General features: G+C 40.9%; 3 protein-coding genes across 5 annotated transcripts; 2 read left to right on the forward strand and 1 right to left on the reverse strand.

The window, feature by feature from the left end:
• Positions 1–279: 279 nt before the first annotated feature.
• ints11 (integrator complex subunit 11) lies at positions 280–12118 on the forward strand. Its single transcript, XM_069660928.1, has 17 exons — positions 280–432; positions 697–794; positions 1540–1613; positions 1718–1946; positions 2064–2162; positions 2248–2282; positions 2367–2505; positions 3354–3418; positions 3967–4156; positions 4230–4313; positions 4388–4477; positions 5959–6121; positions 6268–6378; positions 7685–7746; positions 7878–8020; positions 8396–8525; positions 11758–12118. Exons 1-17 carry the CDS (start codon positions 405–407, stop codon positions 11821–11823), a joined length of 1806 nt encoding a protein of 601 aa, XP_069517029.1. The 5' UTR covers positions 280–404; the 3' UTR covers positions 11824–12118.
• Positions 11162–13706, reverse strand: LOC138590316 (lysophosphatidic acid receptor 6). 2 transcript variants are annotated; one of them, XM_069660929.1, is made up of 2 exons: positions 13630–13706; positions 11162–13235 (listed from the first exon to the last, which is right to left on the reverse strand). In XM_069660929.1, the coding sequence occupies exon 2, from the start codon at positions 13142–13144 to the stop codon at positions 12182–12184; it is 963 nt and encodes a 320-aa protein (XP_069517030.1). In that variant the 5' UTR covers positions 13145–13235; positions 13630–13706; the 3' UTR covers positions 11162–12181. The 2 variants fall into 2 exon arrangements, with proteins under 2 accessions (XP_069517030.1, XP_069517031.1); XM_069660930.1 differs by having other exon boundaries at positions 11162–13161; positions 13630–13700.
• A 1573-nt stretch (positions 13707–15279) lies between these two features.
• Positions 15280–18341, forward strand: LOC138590353 (PHD and RING finger domain-containing protein 1-like). 2 transcript variants are annotated; one of them, XM_069660971.1, is made up of 7 exons: positions 15280–15554; positions 15927–16010; positions 16100–16227; positions 16482–16573; positions 16843–17039; positions 17867–17963; positions 18047–18341. In XM_069660971.1, exons 1-7 carry the CDS (start codon positions 15387–15389, stop codon positions 18082–18084), a joined length of 804 nt encoding a protein of 267 aa, XP_069517072.1. In that variant the 5' UTR covers positions 15280–15386; the 3' UTR covers positions 18085–18341. The 2 variants fall into 2 exon arrangements, with proteins under 2 accessions (XP_069517072.1, XP_069517073.1); XM_069660972.1 differs by having other exon boundaries at positions 17867–17959.
• The last annotated feature ends 8063 nt before the right edge of the window (positions 18342–26404 follow it).

Genomic DNA, 26404 nt, shown 5'->3' on the forward strand with positions numbered 1-26404 from the left:
TACTTTGGGAGTTATGCGCTTTAACTTCATTTTTGCAATAATTTCGAGTAGAATGGGAAAAAATAAAAAGGGATTCATCCACTAACTGGTCACGTTCAATGATATTTTGATAAACGAATGTCACTGACATAAACGTAGATTAAATTTTAAAAAAAGAAAAAAGAAATACACATGAATTTAGGCATATGCTTGTCAAGAATTATTTTATTTTGAAATAGTTTCCCGGAAGTTTAGACGTTTCACTTAAAATTGACAGTAGAAAAAACGTCGGTACTTGAAATGACCCACATGTATACGAGTTAGACCATATATATGTAAGCAAGAAGTTATTCATCAACAGTCGGACCGCCCGAGTTAACTAGTTGTCAGTCTCCTTTCTTCAAAAACTGTTCCGATGAGAAAACATGCCTGAAATAAAAGTAACACCACTAGGTAAGTAACGTTGCAGTGGCTAGCTAGCATCTGCAAAGCTAGTTCCGTCAACAATAAACTAGAACATAACTTGGAGCATTAAGCTCAATGTTTAGCTTTTTTTTAAAAGTAACGCCTTGTGTATTTTCCTATTATGGTCAAAAACAGCTTGAGAGTTACACTGTTTTTGGTGGGAAGCCACGGTTAGCTGAAAAAGCTAACTTTGTGGTGCGTTTGCTGTCTGTTTTTAAGCTTTTACCTTAACTTCACTGTTCACTCTCCAAGGTGCTGGACAGGATGTCGGTCGCAGCTGCATCCTCGTCTCTATTGGAGGCAAAAACATAATGCTCGACTGTGGGATGCACATGGGATACAATGATGATGTAAGCAAAGTAACTTATTTTACAACTGAAGAGTAACAAGCGTGTAGGACAACAGTGTGGAGTACAAGTATTTTTAGTTCTTTTGTTTGGTGAAGAAACCGACACATATATTTTTAAAACTCTCAAAACACACGACACCAATCCATTCAACATTAGAGCAGGACATTCATGGAAACAAAAATATATTACATAGAAATTGATTAAAATTCAACACCAAATATGTAATAAATGCTCATTACAATCTCTAATAGCTAATAGTGGTGCCTTCAATTTGCTTTTTGGGAACCATGCGAACCATTTTTTTGAAAGTAATCCATTTGTCAATATGCAGACAATATCACAGAAAAAAATAGTTTCAAACTGCTTTTGTTGTAGCTTCCTGAATGTAAAGATTTACTGCTTTATCTCAGTGTAAATTAAATATTTTGGCTCATGTATGAATGTTTGGACAAAGACTTAACCTTGGACTGTGGGAAATTATGTTTCACAATTTCATGACATTTTAAAGACTAAACAAAAAATGGAGAAAACAATCGGCCAATTAAAAGATGAAGACAACAATTGAAGTTTTCCTGCTTCTTAATTGCGTCTCTACTGACTTTAACTTAGTATTGCAGCAGTCCCTTTACAAAAGGGGGTTTTATTTAGCAAACTTCAAATTGTGAGCGTCATATGTTTTGGCATTTGTCATCAAGATAATTTACTGTAAATCCCAATTGAATGCACGTCTGTTTTGTCATTGCAGAGACGTTTCCCAGACTTTTCTTACATAACACAGAATGGACGTCTGACAGAGTTCTTAGACTGTGTCATCATCAGGTTTGATGTCTTCATATTTACAGTATAAACTTCTCTCATTGATCTGTATGAAATGATAAAACAATCCAGTGATTTTAACATTCCTACACCTGTTCCTTTTTCAGCCATTTCCACTTGGACCACTGTGGCGCTCTGCCCTTCATGAGTGAGATGGTGGGCTATGATGGACCCATCTACATGACCCACCCCACCAAGGCAATCTGTCCCATTTTGCTGGAAGATTTCCGGAAAATCACCGTCGACAAAAAGGGAGAAACCAACTTTTTCACGTCGCAGATGATCAAAGACTGCATGAAGAAAGTGGTACCTTTGAACCTCCACCAAACTGTCCAGGTGCAGTGCTTATATCATTTTTTACTGTTTCCAGGTATCCGTCTCGTAATCATCTCTGCACCAGCTGCTCGTCTCTTTTGATGGCAAATCAAACTGTTTCTGTTGTGCTGCTGGCAGGTGGATGATGAGCTGGAGATCAAGGCATACTATGCAGGCCATGTCCTGGGAGCTGCCATGGTGCACATCAAAGTGGGATCAGAGTCTGTGGTCTACACTGTGAGTAAACAAGTCTGCGCTGTGTCAGAGTCAGTGAATCTGACTGCTCAGATCTCAGGATAATTTCTTTTTTTTTTTTTTTCAGGGAGATTATAACATGACACCTGACAGGCATCTAGGGTAAGTAGTCTTTACTGTATTGTAGACGAGAGTTTAAACCTAAGTGCTGCATGGTCTCTTAATCCTTGTCTTTTATATTTTCAGTGCTGCATGGATTGACAAGTGCCGTCCAGACATCCTCATATCAGAGTCGACATATGCCACAACCATCCGTGACTCAAAGAGATGCAGAGAGCGAGACTTTTTAAAGAAAGTGCACGAGAGCATCGAAAGAGGGGGAAAGGTAATTTCATTAGAATCCAATATTTTGTGGTGGAAGTTTTACTTCTCCTTGTATATTTCACATAAACTGTATAAGGGAAGTGGAGGTAGCCACTGTGACGTCAGCCACATATCACTTGGCATTTCAAACCAGAAGTGAGCATATTTGGATGAGAGGGTGGATGCACATTGATTGCCACGCTTCAATCCTGGTTGACATGTTTCTGTGATGTGGACCTGTCAATCCTAAGCAGCCACACCCTGAAGCATACCCTGCTTCATTGTCTATTTTACTCTTAATTAGACCATAATTTACTAAATGAACCTCATGCTATATTGAGGAATACTTGAAACTAACAATTGAGACCATAAACTCATTAAGAAAATGTTTACTGAGGTAACAAAGAAGTGGGTCAATTTTCTCATGTGTTTTCATACAATTAGTGTTCATTCTGTAACCATTGGAGTCGCCCCCTGCTGGCTACGTCCACTTCTTATTTACAGTCAATGTGGTATTAACCAAATAAAGTATTTCCAGTACGTGCGACGAATCTGACATGCACGACCTCCTGCTGTGTGCTACATGTTTAAAGGGTCTGGATCTGGTGCCGGTTAGCTCAGCGGTTAAATTGCACGTCCCTTATACAGAGGCAACAGTCCTCGATGCAGCGGGTTCACCTCCCACCCTCAGCCCTTTGTCGCCTGTCACCCCCACTCTCTCTCCCTCTTTCCGACACTATACTCTGTCCCCTCTCTCTTTCTAAAGGTGGAAAAGGCCAAAAAAAAATGTACATTTAAAAAGGTCTGGATCTGAATCTCGCCCACTTTGAAAGGTTTTACAAATTCAGTTCTTCATCATTGTCTTTACAGGTTCTCATTCCTGTTTTTGCTCTTGGAAGAGCTCAAGAACTCTGCATCCTGCTGGAAACATTTTGGTAAAGTTGTTTTTCATTTTTATTTTCAAATCTGCAGTGGAAAAAATACGATTTATTTTCTTAAAAATCATCAGTATACAATACGATAAATGTTATTGTCTCCTTAGGAAAATTTGTCTTCTTTATACATTTAGCTGCCTCCACAGTCGTACTAATAAATTCTGTATAAAACAAACAACAATGTAAACAGAGGGTCACAAGCAAGGCAGCGCTACCGGAAACATGCAGACGTATACGTTTGTGAATGTGAATAAACCTTAAAGCAAGCAATGAGAGAGCAAGACAGTGGCATGAGCAGATAATAGGCCTCTGACTGAGTGATATCAGGAAAAGGGCTATTAAAGTTAATAACGTAATGATAAGAATGTGGTCTAATTGCAAATGATTATAATACACAAAGGTCACAGTTAAGCTGGAATAAAAAAGCTTCTTTAAATAGCCATATTCATTTTATCAGAGCTTGATAGGATAATTAAGGCGTATGAGCTCTTCCATACTGAGTGGCAGCTCATTGATTGACACTCTAATTACCTTTAATCCCCCACCAGGGAGAGAATGAACCTAAAGGCCCCGATCTACTTCTCCACCGGGCTGACGGAGAAGGCAAATCATTACTACAAGCTCTTCATAACGTGGACCAACCAGAAGATTCGCAAAACCTTCGTACAGAGAAACATGTTTGAATTTAAGCACATTAAGGCCTTCGATCGCTCCTACGCTGATAATCCTGGACCCATGGTGAGTGTTGCTCTTCCTCCAAGAAGTTTTAGATTCAGTTAGCTGTGAACTGAAACATTATGTGCGCTTTCAGGTGGTGTTTGCCACTCCAGGTATGCTGCATGCGGGTCAGTCTTTGCAGATCTTTAAGAAATGGGCCGGCAATGAGAAGAACATGGTGAGTCTTAAAAGGAAATGGAAGATGTTTTTAAAATGACTTGATTATCAACTAATTAAGCTTTTTCTTTTAAGGTAATCATGCCTGGATATTGTGTGCAAGGAACAATCGGTCACAAGATCCTGAACGGGCAGAGGAAGCTGGAGATGGAAGGGAGATCAACAGTAAGACTTTTAATCCCCTGCTCCTCTGTGTTACTTTCAGTACTTTACTGCTGTTCATGGCTGGAAGTTGGGCTGAAAAATAGTCAGAATTTTATAGAAATATTTGTGTGACCTACTGCAATTTTCAGGGGGTGCAAAGTACTATTTTAAATTTAATTTTGTCGTGCTGCAGAGATGCCAGGCTAACACATTATATTCTACAGATTTAGGAAACATGCTTATTTGTTTCGTGGCTTCGTATTTATTTAAAAAGAAGTTACAGTGGTATTGAGCCTCTTTTTGTCACCTGTCACCTTAAACAACATGGCATGCCATATTCACCTCTGCGTTTATTCACATCCGTATTCAAACCAATGACTGTATATAAAGATGGACCACACGTCTCCATCTGCTCTCATTGTACGAAATTGAAGCCAAAATAGCCCCTGTGATGGGCGCTGCCATCTTGCAATGGTCACGCCATTTGGAGCCAGAGCTGCGGAGTAGAGATCAGCAGGTGGAGCCGCCTTAGCCACTTCCGCTAACAAAAACACACACTTAAAATACCAAAACAAACAGCAAGGATCCCGAACGTCTGCGTATTTAACAGCAGAACAGCTTCTTTGTGTCGGGCTGAAGCAGACGTTCACAGATATTGGAACTTCAATAACTAGTGTTAGTGTTAGTTACGCCTCCTCTTACCGTTCCTCCTCTACTCTGCTACTCGGGAACAGAACGCTGCAGGAGCCGTATTTGTCAACAGAGGTGTCACTCATGATGTCACACCCCCTTTTTATAGCATCAAATAACTAATTAAAAGTAAACTTTTCAGAAAAATGAACACTTGGACATAAATCAGCAGATAAGAACTAACTATAATGACAGAAACCATGTTTGAGAAAAATGTATTCGCCTTGTATTTTGATTTTATAGTTTGACTCATGTCCCATCTGTTAACATGGAGGAGGTGGGCTTTATGAGCTATACTGCAGCCAGTCAGCAGGGGGCACTAGAGGTGTTGGCGTCACTTTTAGGGAGCCGTCATGTCTTGTCATGCCTCTTCATCTCTACCCTCATCCACTCAACACTTCCATCTATGAGACTGTACCAGTGTGTTTATAAAACCCTAAGTAACCAAACACACACACACACACAAATAACAACCAAACAACCAAACAACCATAAACGGGGACAACCAGCACACAATAAGTAATATACACACCAAGAATAAGATAGCAAAGTATAACTCTGACATTAGCGGCCACAAATACCCAGCACGTCAACAGCAAGCTACCTACAATATATATGAATGTAACTCAAACGTTTCCCAGGCATGCCCAGCTCCATACCTCCCCCATCGCCTGTATTGATCCTCTTATTTCACTCTCTAAAAGAAGCTTATAGTATTTCAAAAAATATCAAACTATTCCTACAATAATAACAAAAAAAAGGGGACGTAAACTGACGGAGTGATTGGCTTTTCTTTTCTTTGATTCTTACAGTTGGATGTGAAGCTACAGGTGGAGTACATGTCCTTCAGTGCCCACGCAGACGCTAAGGGCATCATGCAGCTCATCCGTATGGCCGAGCCTCGAAACATGCTGCTGGTGCACGGGGAGGCAGTGAAGATGGAGTTCCTCAAGGGCAAGATAGAGCAGGAGTTCAGTAAGTGCGTCTCCATCCACAGATTTAGACAGACCTGTGTACCTCACATTGATATGTTTTTAGGCTCATCAAAAGGAAAATGGTAAATGTATGAATGCACAGGTGGAGGAGAAGGCGTTATTGATGTTGTTCATATTTCTTGGCAGGTATAGACTGTTACATGCCGGCCAACGGAGAGACAGTGACGGTGACTACAAACCCTAGCGTGCCGGTCGACATCTCACTTAACCTGCTCAAGAGGGAGATGGCCCTCGGAGGTAGGATTTTTATGACCTTCAAGAAAACGTAGGAATTTATTTGTTTACTTCACACCCGAATGCGTAAAAAGGTGTTTGAGGGTAGCGATGGTTTTGGTACAGGATGCCTACACAGTTTCAGCGTCAGAGCCTGACATTTCAGTGTACTTTACACGGCTTGTTTACTCGCCACCACCTCATGCCACCTAAATGTCATGACCCATATTAGTCATAATGACAATGTGAGGTGTATGTGAGATGACGGGAGTCTTGTCTATCAGCACTGTCCAACAATGGTTTTCTATTTTTACTCTGGACTGAGATTTTCACAATATTTGGCCATTAATTAAAAAGTTGACAAGTAATTGATAAGCTTAAGTTACAGCTTTTATAACATGAATACTTAATCCATTTCAAAATGTTTCAATTGGACAAGCTCTGGCTAACTTACTCTGGATATAATGTCCATAATATTATGACTACTGCAAACACAAGCCATAAAAATGAAGTGGTGTGGATTGTGTAAAATGGACTGATTATAGAAGCTGTTATAGAAATTATAGAATAGACAGCTAATCTCTATTTCTACATATAAGTGTATAATCTGTAGGCAGGAACTTGGTTGGTGTTCTGGTTTCCGTTTGTACTACGCTTGTAGTCCGAGTAATATTGACCAATCACGTAACAGCAGGCTGCGGCGAGTGCAGGAAAAATAGTCCGCCTGGAGAGCAAAAACAGGCGGATCGTGCTGTAATGACATCCCGTCATCTGACAACGATTTACCTTCTTATTAATCCCTATAAACAGACACCTGCAGCAAGTTCAGCTAACAAACTGTTCTAGATCTAAAATTCAACTTGAGATAAGTTAATTTGACGCTGTGTCGCGAAATCCGTTCAGCGTTTAGATTTCCCGACTTCCTCGAATGCATCAGAAATGTTCGATCCGACCTCCGTTCAACAAAAGAGCATTTTAAAAGTTGTTTTCTGTGATGTTGAAATTTCGGCAACGGTAAGACCCGTTAATTAAATCACAGTAAATCACAAGAAAAACGGTTTATTTTCCTGTAAGCAACGCAACACGCAGAAAAGCAAGTGTTAACTGGAAGCCGTATATTGCTAACCGCTAGCTACACGCCCAGCATGTTAACCGTTGTCCCCAGATGCTCGTCAGACTTCAGCCGATGGGATCCGAGATTGTAGAACAGCTAATGTGTTACCTCAATTAGTTGCAGTGGAGACGCTTAAGATCTGTAAAAAAACATGTTACAACATGTAGTTTTTTAATTTGTTATCTATTAATTTTCTTAACCTTTCTTGTGTTAAAGGGCCACTCCCTGATCCCAAAAAACCTCGTACCATGCATGGAACCCTGATCATGAAAGAAAACGTAAGTTTCAATATCATAAGATGTCAGTTCAGTAAGTCTGCAAACTTTAATTTTACATAAACTTTTGTGACTCTTACATGAATGAGCTGCACTCTACTGGGATTGATAGATGCTGATGATTTACTTGACAGAGTCTGAAGCTGGTGTCTTCAGAGCAGGCCCTGAAGGAGCTCGGCCTCAATGAACATCAGTTACGCTTCACCTGCCGCGTGCAGCTCCAGGACCCGCACAGCGACACAGACACACTTAACAGAGTCTACACACACCTCAAGAGGTGAGAGGAGCACTGCAGGAAGAGAACCTCCTGCATCTACTTAGTAATGTGCATTAATTTACAATTCACCTCCTCAAGCTACTTTTTCTGCCTCCCTCCTGTAAACCATGTCACAGTTTTCATGCCTTCTTTTTCACTATTACTATAAAAGGGATTTTCTTCAAGGATCTTGTCACTTACCACCTTTTTTGTCTAGTATAATTGTGATGCACTTACATGTATATGATGTCTGTTGCTTCCTTTTGTCTATCTTTATTTATTTATTTATTTATACCGATGATGTTGATGTCGGAAATTATGTAACTTACAAGTCATATTTGTTTAGTCATTTTGGTAGTGCGATAACATCTTTGCTTTGGTGTTTCTATGCTTTAGCATCTTAAAAGGTTACACCATCCAACACCTCCCTGATGGCACAGTCATGGTGGAATCTATCGTCATCAAAGTCTCCTCCTCCGCTGAAGACACCAACACCAAGGTCCTACTGCTCTCCTGGAGTTATCAGGTAAAACACAAACATTGTCTACACTTCACTGATTTAATTATACAATGTTTTTTTAATGGTCTTTTAAATGCCTTGATCATAACACTTGTTTTGAGTTCATTTGAGATCTTTATTGTCCCACAAGGGGAAAGCTCTTTTGGCAGAAAGTTAGTATCACACATAAACACAATAAAAAGCTGAATGAACAAGGCAGAGAGAAGGCCACGACTACAAAAAAGAAGAGAAAAGTCAAATTAGGTGTTCAAGTTTCTGTTTCCACGAGTGAGGATCAAATGGATCGTGAGATAGACAGACATGTTGGTGCAGCTTCAGCAGTAAGGCCCTGATCAGACAGAGCGTGTTTTTGTTGAAGCCTATGGTTAAAAAAAAAGAGCACCTCGCTGCGCCTTGTTTTTTTTAACTGTTGTTAAGGCAACCACTGAATCATTAGCTGTCATTAACCTAACCGTTATATTGTAAACTGACAGAAGGCCCGCCTCTCCTTTCATCTGATTGAACAATGAGAAAAAAAAGCCAATGATGTCAGGCGATTTCTGCTTTTTCATTTTGTTTTGTTTTTGTTGAGTTTTTTCAACTCAAGGTGGTCAGAGCATTTCCTCAAAAACCTGAGGCGCACGGAGAGGGAAAACACGAGGTGCTCAGCAACGCGAGAGCGCCACGCAAAAGGCCTCTCATTGAAAACAACTATGAAAAAGCCAGCTGCTAAAACGCGCTCTGTCTGATCGGGCCCTAATGCAGGTGCTGTACCAGACCGTCGTGGTAAAGAGGCAGCTGAGCCTGAAGTATCATCTCTGTAATACTCTTGTGTTTAATTATGGTAGCATATAAAGGTTAAACAAAAGGGGACCTTAAATTGTTCCCTGTGGAACTCCGTATGATAACATACGATGACTGTTTTGGAAACAAGCTGTCCTATAGAAACTTCTATCATGCGGCTGACTTATACCAATGAAGCACTCTGTCAGACTCTGAATGCAGCACAAGAATGCCACCCGTTTTGTACTGTGGTGTGAGGTCTGATATAAAGTTTTAAATGTAAAGTTGATCACAAGCACTAAGGTACTACTAGCGCTCCACAGTTTCCACTTCCTGCACTTAAACAGTCGTCTAGTCTGATCATCACACAGATGTACAAGATCACTGACTACAGACTCATCTACTTGTGTAGGCAATAAAAAATGGTAATAAGTTACCAGATTATAAACGCATACATATGACACCAAAGTAATACCTGGCTTCGCAAAGATACAGTTACATTTTAAAAGGCAGAAAAACATCCTGCATGTATTATGCAGTATCGCACATACTGTTATGATGTTGAAAACCTTCTGTGGGTTGTGGTTGCACCAACAGGAAGTGCTTACAATCTTCCACTTCATGCCCCTTTACAGGGGAGGAGGCAAAATGTATGTTAGTATTATCACTCTGTCTTAGGAAGTAAATCACAACAATTCAAACACGAGAAGCTCTGTGAATGGGATCAAAGACTTTTTCCTGTTACAAAAACGCATAAAGTTGCAAGAACCTTGTTTCTGCAGAGACATCGTGTCATCCTCTGCATGCTGCACAAAGTTTTCTGTCCCTCTCCCCCTTATTACCATCAAATTAATGCATAAAACACCTAAACCCTGCTGATGCTGTTTCCTGATTCTAATTCTTTTCACCACAGCACGCGAGTACTTGGTGAAATTCAACCGCACTGCACCGCTAGGGGGATATAAACAATGTTTAGCCTGAGGAGGATTGAGAAGTGAAACCAGGTTGTGTGGGCGGACAGTGTGACTGACAGTAGACGGTGAAAGTAGAGTGAGGGGAAACCTGCCTGCCTGCCAGTGGAACAGTGGAAGGAGAGAGGGGTCTGTGGCTTCATGTGTTCCATGCAGAGCACAAAGTGCAAAAAAACAAGTCAAACGTTTGTGTTTCTGCCTCTTTGATGCGTCTTCTCTAAATTAAAATGTGTCAGAACTGTTGCTAAACTTAAACTCAACATATACTGAAGCTTTTAATAGGAAGATTTCTAAAAACATTTTACATTGCTGTGTTTGTGTGATTTTGGTTAATCTCATATAATTAAGCTTAAAAGATTTTTATTTAGCTTAAATCGCATGTGCTGTAAAGAGGCTACGGTCCTCTATGTGGCGGCCTGGGCTCGATCCCCACCCTCGGCCCTTTGCTGTGCGTCATCCCTGCCCTCTCTCCTGCCGTCATCTTTTTCACTGCATATGCTCTTAGTGTCTTTGTTATTGTTGTTTCTTTGCCTTTGAGTACCTTTTTTAAAGCGCTATATAAATAAAATGTATAATTATTATTATTATCTAAGAGCTTTAAAAAACAATGTTATTAACTCAAAGATTTTATTACTGGTATGAAGTCATTTAAAACTACAAGATCATGAAATTGCGTACACTTTTCACCGTAGGGCTGAAGTAATTAATTCAACGATTAGTAGTGTAATACAATGCAGAATAGAATAAAGTAAGAAAAAGGAGTAAAAATACGACACAAAAATAACAAATGTATGTAAAGAACTACATATGTTACACATGTAAAATAATTGTTTTAAGTCACTTTTGTTGCAAAAATGTCAACATTGACTGGTTTTCAATTTTTGATCATTTTATTTGGAACATGTTAATACATAAAAAAAATGCCTGTACAACAAACTCAAAACAAATTGTCACCAGCAACACAAAGTAAATATTACATGTGAAGAAACGGTACAACCAAATATTGAACCAGTGCCATCAGCAAAAATACTCATACAGTTTTATAACATTTCCTCATCATTGTACCGCTTCACCTCGAGACTCCGTCTGCATCCTGCTGCTCTTGTTTTAGGTTTGTTTTTATGTCCCTGTTTTTCTCTTGATCTCATTATCATGTTTCATGTTATCGTCCGTCCGTCCGTCCGTCTATCGAAACACATCTCAAATAGTTGGTTGAATTGGTGCAATCGTACATGATCCCTACACTTAAATACATGAAAACAAAACATGTGAAATGTGTAATAATTTTCTTCTTTTCTGTCGTTGCAAACTTAAAATCTTTGGCATCTTTGGAGTGTTGGTCAAACTTAACAAGCGATCACTGTGTCCCGGTGGGATTTTACATAGTTTGACCATACACAAAAATGAGGGGTCACAGCTTTATTTCACTGTATTTATTTTTAACGGGTAATAAAGTAAAATTCTGGTGCTTTTTAATTTTTGACTTTATGTTCTGTCTTTTCCAGGACGAGGACCTGGGGAGCTTCCTTTCAACTCTGCTGAAGAAAGGGCTTCCATCTGGACTGTGCTGATTTATATCCCCAAACTGTGAACATTTGAAGGACAAATTCCCACTAAAAGAATTAAAGCAGAATTAATGGATCTGTGGAGGCTGAAAACTTCGACAGCAGTAAGGCTGCATTTTACCGTTGGGATAGTGGACTTAAAATGAACCCATTTTCCTAAATGCAGCACAGATTGGCAGATTAGAGACATTGTAGACTCTTTTATTAACTCATTATAGACTGAATTCAACAACATACAGAAAAGGAAGATGCTCAAACTCTTGTTAGTCCCTTCATTTTGATGTGTAAAGCCAATTTCAATAAACACCTTTATAGAAAAGTCTTTTTTTTGTCCATACTAAAGTTTGACATGTGCTGTCACCCCTCAGTTCACTGCAATAGTATAAATCCCCCGGCGCCTCCTGAATCTTCCCCACGGCCATGTCATCTTAAAGTGCTTCCACTTGCAGTGGCTGGTGGTGACGTAGTAAAGCACCGGGTCCAGGCATGTGTTGAGGATTACGAGCGCCATGGTCACCCGCCTGGCGTCGTAGATGGCGTTGGCGACCGAGCAGCTCTGGATGATGTTCATGCGACGAAGGAGATGAAGCAGATAAACCACATGGTTGGGCAGGAAGCAGAGCAGCGTTATAGCCAGGATGGTGTAAATGACCCTCACTGCTTTTTGGGCAGATTTGGTCTTTATCATAGAGATGCGTCTGGCAGCCAGCGGGTAACACACCAGGATGATCAGGGAGGGCAGCAGGGAGCCAAAGATGAGGCCCAGCAGGCTGAACGCTGCCAAACGCGTATTCCACTCGTGCTTGGCGAAATTCTCAAAGCACTTGTGGCTTCCTGGAACATCTTGATTCGTTTCCAGAGGTCCCATTAGAACGAAGACCAGCATAGCCACGCCAACTACACACCACAGCGCCACACTCACAACCAGAGAGCAACAGGGGCTCCGTACTCGCAGGTAGGTGTGCGGATGCACGGTGGCCATGTAGCGATCCACGCAGATACACGTCATGAAACAGATGCTCAGGTAGATGTTGGCGAAGAACAGGATCCCAGTGACACGGCAGACGATGTCCCCAAACACCCAGTTGTTCTCGTGGAGGTGGTAGTGGATCTTGAAGGGCAGAGTGCAGAGGATGACGATGTCGGCCAGAGCGAGATTACTGATGAAGATGCTGAATGCTGTGCGGGGAGTCGTCCTGAAGGCGAAGACAAAGAAGGCAGACAGGTTTCCTGGTAGACCGACGACTAAAGCCAGGATGTAGACCACTGGGAAAAAGTAGTACTGGTACTCTTCTGGAGGGCTGCTGCAGCCGTCTGTCACGTTCATCTTTGCAGATTTGAATTCTTTATCAATGAAGTTGAATCAAAGTGAGACAGCGTAGGTTGAACGCTGCTGCATTGGAGGTTGCTTTCTGAATCTGTAGCAACACAGACAAGTTTCCACTCAGAGTTTTTCCACTTTTACTTTCACATTATGCCGAAAACACATGTATTACTTGATTGAAGATATTTTTAATCATGTTTTTATTCTGCTTTTAACACATTTGTTTTATTCCAGAAGTACATTTTTCTTATTCAGGTTTGTAAAAGCAAAGTGGGCAGATTTACACTTGATACAACATCTAAAGAAAATGACACTTGATCCGAAAGAATTAAACTTTACACTTGTTTTTTGTCCCTCTGCTTATGTTAAACAAAGATGAATACTGAGTTACACATTTACTGAGATTCCATATGGTTAAATCTTAACACAAACTAAACATAGTAACTTATAAATAATTAAAAAACTGTATTTAGGCAACGTTCACTCACCAAGTTTCTTAGAGGCTTCTTTGTCTGATCTCCAAATGCAGAAAGCTACGCTGCATGTTGAGAGCTCCTGAGATAATGTGTCTCTGCGCAGCTCCTCTCACAATACAGTGAGTAAATACCATGCTGCTCTTTGCTCAGGCGTCTTAATTTCCTGTTCTGTAGGTGTAGCGTGTTGGCCAGGAAGCCATAGCATGACTCCACCTAATGCACGTCTAATTTTAACACCCACCCACTGCACTATCATAAGACGTATAGCTGTGTATGACTATTTTTGTAACTTCAATATTTATTTTGAAACACATCACTGCTATTAAACCAACAATAAACTCAAATAGAGATCAAACATGCTACTTCTCTTTTTAATACGAGATACGTGACTAAGGTTTTCTCTGCACAATTACTCAGATGTGGAGTCATGGGCATGCAGAGCTCAATTTAGAATGACACCACACCGTTTCACCGTTTGCTGGCTTGTTAATGCAGTTATTGATGAATTAAGGCAAGTTATGTTTTATATGCTAAGGATTTTAGATCGATCGTGAATGCAAATGATCCTTATCTTTTGCACAGAATCTTTATCTTGTGATTGTGTAGTTTGCATGGCCACAAAAACCTACTTGAGGGCTTTGAGAGCAGAAATCAGCAGCTGGGCTGCTTTTAACTCCTCGGTCTCTTCTTTCGGTTTGCATTCTGTACATTATTAAAACTCTCATGTATATAACTTTTTTTGCATCGTAACTTTTATTTTGCATTTGACTTTATTATGGCAATTATATTTAATTCTGGCATTCATATTTAAAGCGCCATAAATCCACTTCTCAGCATTTAATCTTTATTTCTTATTTATTGTATATATACTGCCCATGTTTTACCTTTTTCTTACTTCTATTTTATGCCATATATTTCTCTTTGTCAGAACAACTGTAATGCCCGAATTTACCCCCGGGGATAAATAAAGTATTTCAGATTCTTAAACGGCCCCCAAAATATCTTAAAATGTATGTGCAGAGACAGGTAAAATTATGAAGGTAATATAACAAGATTTTGATACACCCACCCTCCTTGAGTCAGTGCCTCAATCTTGCATAATAAAGCCAGACATTGTCACAACATGTTGATTTGTGCTTTAGTCATGCATATTCCCACATTAAATAACCATTTATAATATTGACACATACCAGTTACCACCTAGCTAAACGTGTTACATCGTTCTTAATCCAGTTTTGCAAATTTCTGTTTACGTTTAAATACTCCTCTCACAAGTTCAGCCTATTTAAACATTTTATTATCAAATCATGACATCGCTGCATATTGAGTTAACTTTTTTGTGACGCTCTTATTCTGAAAGAAAGTCGGAAGTTGTTTTGCACAGCGCGGAACTTAAAACCAGCGGCTACCGTTAGCTTGCTTTGTTTAAATATTAAACACCTTTATGTATTATATTATCGTTACATTAGCTAGTGGAGAGCTCGGAGTGGTACTCCGGTATGACTATAATGACTTAATCAAAGGACGTGCCCAGAAAAGGCTTCATGGTAGTGTTAGCTTCTTAGCTAACTAGCTGTTAATGTCAACAACGGCATTAAACGTTACAGCTGACAGAAACTCCGACAAAGCTATTCGAGGTCAGGTTGTGTTAGATTTACTTTAAACCTGTGTCGTAGCCTGAGAACAGGTGGTTTTATGTGGAGTTTTGTTGGTTGTTATTGTTAGTTTAGAGTGTAACAAAAAAAGCGTTTCTTGTCCAGCATTAAATAATGCATAAGTCCACAGTGATGAACACAGGAGGTGGGGAGGATGCAGATTTAACATCAGATTCAGATAGGTGTTATATCTGCCTGAGTCCCTTTGAGAAGCAGGCAGTAGGATCTCTGGAAAGCTGCCAGCACGTATTTTGCCTTGAATGTATTCTCCAATGGTCCAAGGTAAATAAACACTTCACCTGGTCACAGTCTTAACTACTTTGCAATAAGGTGTAACAATCCCACTTCGGCATTTTCAGATATTTGCAAGCTATACCTGTAAGTCTTGAAATTAGTTGATTTCTGTTTTGAAACAAGTGTATTTATCCAACCTTAATGGCTCGCTAAATTTAAAAAAAGGGTGAAAGTAGATGTAGTATGGATATCACTTGATATCTTTTAAACTGCATTTGAGATTAGATCTTTTATTAGCAGGTGTTTCATCTGTTATCACATAAATCACCTGTCAAGCAAAAGATGCTCAAAGATCAATGCATTGATCAAGAAAATATCATTATTTTACAATATTTGTTGCCTTTTGTCTTGAATATTAAGACAGCCAACACTTGCCCAGTGGATCGAATCAGTTTTGTGTGCATCAGCCAGAGACGGTGTCCTGGAGGGGACATTCAAAAGAAGGTGATGTTATTTTGGAATGAACTGAAGAAATACTCTCTGCATGTGTTTGGAATATGTGTAGACAATCTGAACTGTTTGTGCTGCTGCAGATCAAAGTGAGGACGCAGAAAAATGATGATGAAGAAGAAGAGGAGGGGAGCAATGCTGTCATCTGCGAGAGATGTGGACGCAGCGACCGCAGGCACCAGCTGATAGTGTGCACACAGTGTGATTCAGGGTATGTTAAAGTACTATAGCACAGTGGTATTGTCTCAGCACAGGTACTCTTACTTTTGATTTCATTATGCAGTATATCAATGTTTAATTTAGTCTTAGCAGTGGCATTATATAACAATGGTAAGTTGTGGCACCATTGTGTCATCATTGTTTCCATGATGTGTTATACAACTGAAACACCTACAAACTCTTGATGAAGCAGCTGGAAATGCTGGTTTACTTAAATGCAGAACTGTGGTTGTGCTTATTGCTCAGGTATCACATGGACTGCCTGACACCATCATTAACCCGGAGCCCCGAAGATGAATGGATTTGTCCTGACTGTGCGGTCTGTCCTCAACAGGGAGGTAAAGCTGTGTTAGTTATCCTGTTTTTTTTTTTGTTACTTGTGTCATTATTAAGATAAATCTAAATTGATCCACGGAGAGGAAATACAATTGTTGCAGCAGTACTAAGACAGGAATAAGTCGAGAAAAAGGCGAAATCTAAATAGAGAATAAAAAAAAGAAGTAAAATGGGAGGTATCAAGAGCCATTAAAGATAAAGTTATGAGGTAAAGTGGCAGTGGTGTAGTTTATTTGACAAGTATTCGTACTGTGAATCTGTCCCTGAACAGACGGCTCCATGCTGGAGGAGGAGATCAGTGATGGAGAACTAACAGACCTTCTCGCTGAAGCAGAAGGAGCTGCCTCCACAAGCAGTCGCCTTCGGCCCTCCACTTTAAATCGTCCCGGCAGCTCGACTGAACGACGACGCAGCCAGAGGATCCAGAGCAGATCCAGCGATGATCAGCCTGGACCCCAAACCTGCTGGGTCAGTTTAACACGACAAAGAGAGAAGCGTAGACATTTGATTTATCTCACTGTCTTCCCCCATGCACCTTAGTCATTTAGTCAGTGGCTTGTTCAGTTAAGTAGGTCAAAAAAGGATTCTTCGAGCAGTTATTTGATGCTGTGGTTCATTCAAGTTTAGAATTTGTGTGTCAAACAAACCTATCACTGTGCAAGCATTGCTGTGGCATTTTACCACACTTCCTGCTTTACTTAATCTGCATAGCAGTGATGCACAAATTCTGGGGCAGTTGCTGGTGTTAGTGGTTACTGTCTGAAACCAGTGTCTTTGGCCCCATCAGTGTGGGTTACTGCTGCTGCTGCTGCTGCTTGTGTAAACATTGGTTTATTGTGTCTCCCTGATGTACCTGCTGGTCTTAAAGTCAGTTAGCCTTGGTTTCCTGTTTTCATTGCCTTTGAGAGGCTCGTATCATCGTCTCCCAAGTTCTTTTTAAGCAGGTACAGTACCTGCTCCATGTGGCTCATAGGGAATAATTCTCTTAACCGGAGTAGGCATCGGTAAATGCAAGCGAGGACAGCGCTTTCTTTTCACTCTAAAGGACATTCATGTGTAGCCAGTGTGTTCATCTCATCTCCTCTTTAACAAACTCTTGAATCACGCTCCTATGTTACTAAGCAAGTGGATTCTGCGTCAGCCAGATATTAATTAATTAATTTCAGATCCTTTTTATCATTAACCTACATGCTGCATTATTGGGTGTTGCTTTGTTTGCATTGCTCATAATCTGTAACAACATCCTTTCATAACACAGATGTTGTCTCTTGTACATTTTTGTTTTGGTTTCTCAGCATGTCCCTAAGTACTTGTTGCGGGCATCCAAGCCTGCAGTCCCAACAGACGAAGAGGCTTCACTTCCTCACAGTGATGCCAGCGATGCTTCAGTCAGTAAGTTTGTTAATTTCCCCATAACTTCAAGAGTCTGTACATTCTTTGATATTTAACGTTGTCTTCTTTTGTGTTTTCCACAGAATTAAAGACACGAAAAAGAAGGAAGCGTGCAGCTTGAGCTGCTCACACCAAGAAGAGAGGACATCGGGATGGTTTGTAGAGTCTCTGCCTTGTATATGCAGTGCACCTCTCAGAAGTGACCACATGGTGGCAGCAATGTGTTAGCAGTTTGGTGTTCCAGCCATAAACATGGGAAGGAATTCAGTGGAACCAGTCTGCTGATGCTTTCTTATTAATGTCTGGTGTTTTGTTTGGTGCCTGTTGTCATTCTTCTTTCCTTTATTTATAGTCAATAAATCCCATGAAAAGACTTCAACCAAGAATGTGTATGAGCCTACCTGTTAATACTGCACGACTTCCCCAGTCTGTCTTTATGATAACCTTCAGCCTCATCGGTACCCTCTGAAGATCAGGTCTCAAATGTGAACAGCTTTGCACCTTTTTTTCTAGTTAGCATGACTATAATAAGAGTAAACAATGCTGTAGCGACTATGATGGTAAAGTGCTGCTGAGAGCGTAAGTGTGCTCACACGTCTGTCCACAAAAATTGCAATACAAAGTCCAGATGCTTTTAACTGTTTATTAACCTAAACGGACAGCTGATTTATAATTCATTCATGGTGCGATGGTCAACAGAAAATGCCTAACTTACCCTCTTTGTCTGAACTCCCGCCACCCAACTCAACAGATAATGAAGGTGACACCACACCCAGGTACCAATCACCAGATGAAATTAAACCATAAAAGGAGTGCAACAAAACAATAATCAACATAGGAATAAAGCACATTATGGCTCTGACAATTGCATTTATTTGGCGTTATTTTTCAGTTTTGGATTAATTAACATTGTGAAGATGAGCGTTTGAGTGTATGGTTTATGTTGGATATTCCACAACTTAACTACAGTGCACGTGCCGCAGTGCATTTAGTGGATGTGGAGCTGTTTCACAGAATTCAGAAAACTTTGACCTGCAGGTGTTTCGGAAATTCATTTCAGAGAATCGCCAAAGTCAGTTGGATGAATCTTCTGGGGACCACGCATATCTGTACCAAATTTCATCCATCCCACGGTCGTCGAGTTACATCGCTCAAAAACACAACCTCATGGTGGTGCTGAAGGAAACGTTAACTGTGGTAAGTAGGTTGAAACCTCTTGGGACCTTGAATGCCAGTACCAGCTCTCATGAATAAACCTCAAAACAGTAGTCGAAATATATTGCCCACAAACACGTCTAGCTCACGTTTTCATTCGGCGGCCCAGAAGCTACAAACCCCCGGATTCGACTCCCACCCTCAGCCCTTTGCCACGTGTCATCCCCCTTTCTCTCTTCCCCTGTTGCCAACACTATCCCCTATCCTCTCTATAAATAAAGGCATAAAAATGCCAAAGAAAATCTTTAAAAAAAGAAAGTTCAGAAGTTCACCTCAGTCATTTGGATTTGTCCTCTGGGGAATGTCTGTGCAAACACCTCAAATGATCTGATGTTCAGATATTTCAATATTTCATGTTAACAGAGGGTGGCATTTTTATAATTGCATAATTACTGCTAATCATCTGTCGGTGCTTATATAGTTTGGTTTCTGATCAGTCATGCCAATAAAGCTTATTTGAATTTGAATTAGATTATGTATGTATTGTTTTAAACTTAAGCACCTTGTAAGATCAGTGTTCACAGTTTGGTGCCGGCATCGTGTGGGTAGACATAGGAGGCGAGTGGACTGTGGCCAAAAGAAGTATGTGAGTCAACTGGGGTGTCTGAGCATCAAAGGCTCAGACTTCAATCGAGATTCAGCTCGTCTGAAGGATTTTCTTCGTCCCGCCTCTTTAAGCAGCGCTGAGCCGCATCGCATAGCAACACCAGCCTCATTCATTTCTTAGGATCTCGTCCAGCCGTACCCGAGAGGATGCTGCCTCATTCAGACACGCTCAGATCTGTTGTTTCTGCTCCTCTGATATTAAATGCATCCTTTGATGTCCAAAAAGAATCATAAATGTTGGAGCAGACACCTTAAAATCAGGACGAGTTTGTGAGAGATGCAATAAAAGAGGCGAATGTGAGATGTAGAAATTGTTCATTACTTTACCATCAACACTCTCCTTTGATCCCTGACAATGCAGATATATTATTATAGCTCATATTATAGCCATTGTCTTTCTGAGAGTGTGTATGTATTGTGATTCAGTGGGCGGGATCTTACCAAGCCTGCAGCTCATCTTGCCCTACTTTCCCCCAAAAACAACGTGCTCAGAAAAACAAATGTTCACCTTCATTGGCCAGACATGTTTGCTGAGCAGAGCTGTTGAGATGAACAAAATGTCCAAGCAGAGACGCTGTATTGTGTGTTAAAACAAGTGTACACAGGAAAGCACTCAGAGTTCCTTGTTTGTTTTTTTACCCTTACTCAGGCAATTATCTCAGGATCACTGGAGAGGAGTCACTTGCATTGTTAATATTCTCTACTGTCTACACCTTTTCTTCTTTGTTTGCAGCCCTCTGTTTTTAAAGGCAATTTTATGTATTGAAGTAAATAGAACTTCTTGGTAATTGTCTGTCTATCTCCGTTTTCGGCAGTGGTAATTAGTTTTAATGATTGTATGACAAAAATCATCATGCAGCATATTGGACCGCCACTGACGCGACTCTCTGTCTATACGGCTCTGGATACCTTGTTCGGGGAGTAGGCGGGGCTACTCCTCCACTGCTTGTCAGCTGTGCGCACCTGCTTTCAAACACGTTGTCATCGGCCTCATAAGGACAGTCCTTGTAGCACATTGCCCACAAAAGCGCACATTGAGCTGATGCAGTCAGCCACATAGCTTTTGACCGAGTCTTGTTCGAACAATGCCAGCAAGTCTAGAGTTGGCAGTTCGCTGTGTCCTCCACATAGTCAATATCTCAACAACAATCATCACTAACTATGGATGGACAAAATGTTACATTAACTGTCAAATTAACAGTCCCCTGAGAATAAATCCTAGTAGCTGGTTATGTTCTGACTTTTGCTTTTAAAATTCACAATAGTTCCTCAGGTCCCGTAGCTTGTGGGGTCCCTCAGGGTTCTATTCTCGGGCCTCTCTTTTTTCTCCCTCTATATGCCTAAACAGATTTTTACACATTTTTACACTACACGTACCAGATAGTAGCTATAATATTTCTGACGGACCTGTAGGGTGGTGGGGTGGGGGGATGTGTGAATAAAGTCTTTAGTCCTCATTGGTTTTTAACTCCAGTATTTTGTCCTCTTGGTCCTACTGGTGTGAGAGATGATGGTTCGGCAATAAAAGGATCGTGTATCTACTCATTCCCGATCCTTGGGTCCTTTCCAGAGCGGAAATATCTCTCAAACTCCGCCCACAGTGCACACAGGTGCTCCCATATGACAGCCATCAGGTGTGGGCATCCGCTCTCTCCCGTGTACTCCATGTATGTTTGGAATATGTCACAGGCACCTACTGGGTTTTCGCGGCCTGGTACTAAACAACCCAAAAAGACCTAGCTAAATGTCTCTGGCTGTAGCTTCATGATGAAAGAACACACATTGAACTTCTTGTCTTACTCAAGTTACTAAAGTGAAATTCTCCAAAGGCTAGATCTGATCCAACAGACATTGTTCTTTTGTTTATACAACTTCAGCGAAATGAATCATGCTGACTGAAGAGTTTGGCTTCTCTGCTACTGGAATGAAGTCTCCATTTCTCTTTCAGCAGTCAACACCGTGACCGTACATGACCCTTTGTTTCACCATCCACTGAACTCTAACATCCTAACACCTGGTGGAAAGGATTGCTTTTGGGCAATCTAAATATTTGATGCTAGTCAAGCTGACACAGTGGAACAGGCTTCCTGAGAAGTACTTTCCTTTGTTTCTGTTCCAGCTTTGACCCAGTACTCACCCTCTTCATGGGATCCTGTCCCTGTCTCTCTCACAGGAGTTACTGACAGGAACAACACGCTGCAGTGGATAAGGAGCTGGGCCAGCACTGAGGGGCTTTGGGCTGTAAGGCGTTTGACTCCTTAAGCAATTAGGTTAACGCTTACACGATTAACACACAATGGAACCAAGGACAGCACTAAAAATCACTCGCTGCTCCAGGGAGGATCTGTTTACGTTGTTCTATGTTCTTAAAGATTGCCATGCTAAGGGATGATAAGGTGCACGATCCATTCAGAAATACAGAATTGGTAGTGCACTTAAACCTCTACACGTAAGGAAATGAAATTAGTTTTCTAAACCCAAGAGAAAAGCGATGACTTTTGGGAAATATGGTTATTGTTGCTTTCTTGCCAAGAGTTAGAATACCATTTTATGTATACACAAAATATGAAAAAGAGCCAGGATGCAATTAGCTTTGGAGCTGGAAGCAGGGGGAACTCAGCCGGGCTCAGTCCCAAGGTAAAAAAAAAAACCTTTCAAGCTTTCAAATTCTTTCATTAATCTATTTAACTGTTTTCTTCTTCTTCTAGCTTCACAGCATAACAGAGCTACTAGCCTAGCTGTAGCCTGACAGGCTAGCTGACTCCCCCTGACGCCAAGCTAACCGTCTCTAGCTAATATTGAGAGTATAGGGAGTTGTCACTCTTCTCATCGCTCTGAAAGAAGAGTATTTCCCCATATCCCTGAAGAAGAAGTATATCTTTTTTCACGCATGTTGTAGTAACTTTACATGTATTTAAAGTTTTTTTTATCTTCAGTAGCAGATGAAGAGGAGCTGATGCTTAAAGGTAAACCTACCCCAGGAGCGATGCTCGGAGCTGCAGAAGCAGAGAAGCACTTTGGCTCACACAGTAGCTACACAAGCTAATGTGCCATGCCGGGTCTGCTAAATAAGTCAGCACTGATGTTAGCATGACTGCAAACAGCTTTTGGTAAGAGCAAGAAGGCTAAAAACACATCACAATACTACTGCTACTACTCCTACTGCAATACTCTGGGCATGTGTCGCTATGCTTCCATCCACCTTCTAAATACACTCACCCATCACCACTAGTGTGAGCTCGCAGTCCTGTGGTAAGATTAAAATTAATTTACGATGGACTTGGGGAATAGATTTTGGAGTAAGTGAGCTCTGAGAGGACATATGCATGCATAATACAGAACGTTCCTTGCAGCATCTGTACATGCCTCGTTGGTAGTGTCTTGTAAAGCCTTGCACCTGCAGTCAGAAGGGATAACATTACAAGCTGTGTGCTCAGCAGCGCAACTCGCAGCTCTCTTTAGCAGACCAAAGGGGGGGAGCAAAAGTAGGTCACCCTCCCAGAGACCCACACATCTCTCCCAGTGAATCCACACTGCAGCAGCGCTCGTGTCTGCCATGAGGAGGGCCTCTGATGGCAGCAAAAAATGGGAGTCGACAGCCCCCTTCCGCTCATTTTTTCTGAACAAAGGCAGAAAAGATTCATCTGTGCTCTTGCAAGATGCCACACAGGAAACAAAAGCAGCAGGACAATGCTCATGGACAGTCCATTACAGATAAGAAAGCCAGAGTCTGCTTTGTAAATCATCTTCAAGCCCCGAATTCCATTTGTATATGACTCTAAATATGCTTCTGGCTTTTGGCTGAACTGACTGACAGTGGATAGAGTCGGAGATAAAGCGAGAGAGAGTGGGGATGAAATGCAGCAAAGGGCTGAGGGTGGGAGTCGAACTGGGGACGACTGGGCCTCTGTTCATGGGACGTGCAATTTAACCGCTTAGCTAAACCGGCGCCCCAGCCTCCAGAATCTTTAAAAAAGGGCAAATTTCATATTTTGGGAAATACATGTCAAGTAGAGTGTTACCACTTATATATACTTGAAGCAACATATGGCAGCAGGCTAGCTAAGCTTAGCATAAAGACTTGAAATGGAAAACCTTTTGCCTGGCTTTGACAGAAAGTATCTTTAACTGTCTAAACACACGTTTGCGGCCACATGCTAATATCGACATGCTAACTTGCTCGAAATGGTGTTGCTAACAGGCACATGTTTAGCAGGTATAATGTTTACCTATGTCTTATTTTAGCATGTTAGCATACTAACATTAGCTAAGTAGCACAAAGTACAGCTTAGGATATTGGAAATGTCTTTGGTTTAGCAAGTATTGTACTGAATTTGAATTTTATGTACAAATTTTGACCTGACACCGATGAAGTTTATAAAATTCCAGTAAATCTGTGGTAGTTGCATGCCTGTAGCATACCTGCCTGTCTACCTGCGTGCTTACCTGTGCATGCATTGGCCATAATGGGAGCCTGAGAAGACAAAGCTAAATCTAGCAAGCTAGTCGCACAAGAATGGCCAAGAACGGCTGTTGGATATTGTAAGTGCTGAAAACGATGCTCTGCACTCGTCTCCCCAACACTCTCTCTTGGACTCGTCCCCCAGCAGTACAAAGGGAATACACATTCATGTAATTTGGGGAGTATCTTTGGAGATATGCCTGGAGGGAAGGACTTGGATTTTTTTCAGTTGGATACTTTAAAAATCCAGCTTACTCTGCTGGTTTCTCCAAAGTTGCCGACGCAAGCTTTAAAGGGATCACCAAGTTATTACAATTCATGCTAAAGGGGAACATAAATGTCTGTACCTATGACCATGTGCTGCTGCTGTTCTAAAATTCAGAACAGCATAGATTATATGCATGCTACCAAGTTTGCTCTGAAGTTTCTCCAGCAGTGAGCACTTCCAGATCAGCCAAATGCTGACTCAACAGCCTCAGAGAGAAGCAGAAGGTGCTTTGATCTCAGATTAGTAAAAGAACTGGGGATGAGGTTAGGAGGGAGAGGAGGGATGCCGAGGGGAGTCAAAGGCTGAAAAATAGCTGTGATGGAGCTACTGTATTGGTGGAGCACCTGCTTTTACCTCTGGTTTTATGATTTACAAGGTTGAATTTATTAGTCTTGCAACAGAGCTAACACTAGCACAGAGCTCAACTAAATGCTAACGTAATGTTTTCACCGCTTGAGGGAAGTTTTACAAATATGAAATCTCCCTGGATCTAAATTTCCAGATGTCATCAACAGTTTTACAGACTGTTATTTATTTATTTATTTATTTTAAATAATTGCTGTCTTTAAAGAAACATGCTTGTTTGGTTACAGCAGAACTTTTAGCTGCAATACCACGAGTGGCCACTGGGCAGAATTTGAAGCAATGCTGAGCAGCATCACTGTATGCAGGTCTCAATCATTCATTCAATACTTTCAATAATGATGCTGATGTTTACTATGACAATTTAAAAATCACTAAAAATGATATGTTTACAACTTTTCCCATGTCAGTTTAGCAAGTTAGCATGCTAACATTTGCTAGTTAGCACTTAACACAGAGTACAGCTTAAGCTAATGCAAGTGTCATCAGTTTTGCAGGTCATGATTCAAACTGTTGGACAAAATAAAATTCTGACCTGAAGATAACTATAGATGAAAAGTTGGGGGATCAAAGACACACCCTGTGGGGATTATAAATGTCTCTACCAAATGTCATGGCAATCTATCAAACAGTTACGCCTCAGAAATGTCAAACTCATGATGGTGCCAGAAGGAAAATAAGGGGAATTCTAATCACTGTCATCATTTAGGAATAATCAACGTTCCTTGTCTTCACGTTAGCAAACATTTTTACACATTCAACTGTTGCAACAGCTGATAAACTCTCTATGGTTCCTCTGAGACTTAGTTATGTCAGTGACTGATGGTGATATTTAGTCGAGACACCTCCTCTGAGAGTGGATGAGATCATCTCCATTCATGGCCTGAGCTGCAGCCTTTTGAAAGCCGGGATTCGAAGGAACAATGGCGCTCTATGAAAACCTGCCGCTGAAATCCCAAGCAGGCGCTCTTTCTCCAAGCTTTCCTATTTCCTGTGAATTAATAATAGCCTAGCTGGGGAAACGGATGCACTTCATTTAACAGCTGCTCGGGAAAGTAGATCGAAATAGCAACCCTGTGATGTGTTAAACGCATCAAGGTTTCTTTAAAGTGTTTAGGAATTAAGCAATTAGTTCCACTGAGTCATGTTTTCATATTAAATAGATTGCACAGCTTTCACAGTGGTAAAACATGCTGATCTGACAAGGACAACATTTCACACTGTATCAGAGGTGTGAAAAGATGAGATGTGGGAATCTGACTGTAGGGAGCATCTGTGAACCAAGGGAAGTAACAGAAGCCATCGTGGGTGTTTGCTTATTCAGTGCTTGAGTTAACGCCAGAGAGAATAAAAATACTTCTTTGAATCATTTCAAACTGAATGTATCTGCATTATTTTGTCTCTTTAGTTGTTAAAAAGGTAAAGAATAATATGAGTGTGATTGTGAGAATGTGCACACCAAACTAACGTAGGCCTTGGAGTTCTTTTCTTTTGTTATTTAAACGATTAAAAACGTTTCATTGTAGG

This window comes from Semicossyphus pulcher, unplaced genomic scaffold (genome assembly GCF_022749685.1).
Source record: "Semicossyphus pulcher isolate SPU_LCO1_2020_fin unplaced genomic scaffold, fSemPul1.0.p SCAF_13, whole genome shotgun sequence".
NCBI classification, from domain to species: domain Eukaryota; kingdom Metazoa; phylum Chordata; class Actinopteri; order Labriformes; family Labridae; genus Semicossyphus; species Semicossyphus pulcher.

What these genes read in the sequence shown, in the direction of transcription:
- LOC138590316 (XM_069660929.1), bottom strand. Translation starts at nt 13,144, where the DNA reads ATGAACGTGACAGACGGCTGCAGCAGCCCTCCAGAAGAGTACCAGTAC.
- LOC138590353 (XM_069660971.1), top strand. Translation starts at nt 15,387, where the DNA reads ATGCATAAGTCCACAGTGATGAACACAGGAGGTGGGGAGGATGCAGAT. An exon ending in GTATTCTCCAATGGTCCAAG is followed by an intron (nt 15,555 to 15,926) that starts GTAAATAAACAC and finishes TTGAATATTAAG; the next exon opens with ACAGCCAACACTTGCCCAGT. An exon ending in GAGGGGACATTCAAAAGAAG is followed by an intron (nt 16,011 to 16,099) that starts GTGATGTTATTT and finishes GTGCTGCTGCAG; the next exon opens with ATCAAAGTGAGGACGCAGAA.
- ints11 (XM_069660928.1), top strand. Translation starts at nt 405, where the DNA reads ATGCCTGAAATAAAAGTAACACCACTAG. An exon ending in TTAGACTGTGTCATCATCAG is followed by an intron (nt 1,614 to 1,717) that starts GTTTGATGTCTT and finishes TTCCTTTTTCAG; the next exon opens with CCATTTCCACTTGGACCACT. An exon ending in GTCTACACACACCTCAAGAG is followed by an intron (nt 8,021 to 8,395) that starts GTGAGAGGAGCA and finishes TCTATGCTTTAG; the next exon opens with CATCTTAAAAGGTTACACCA.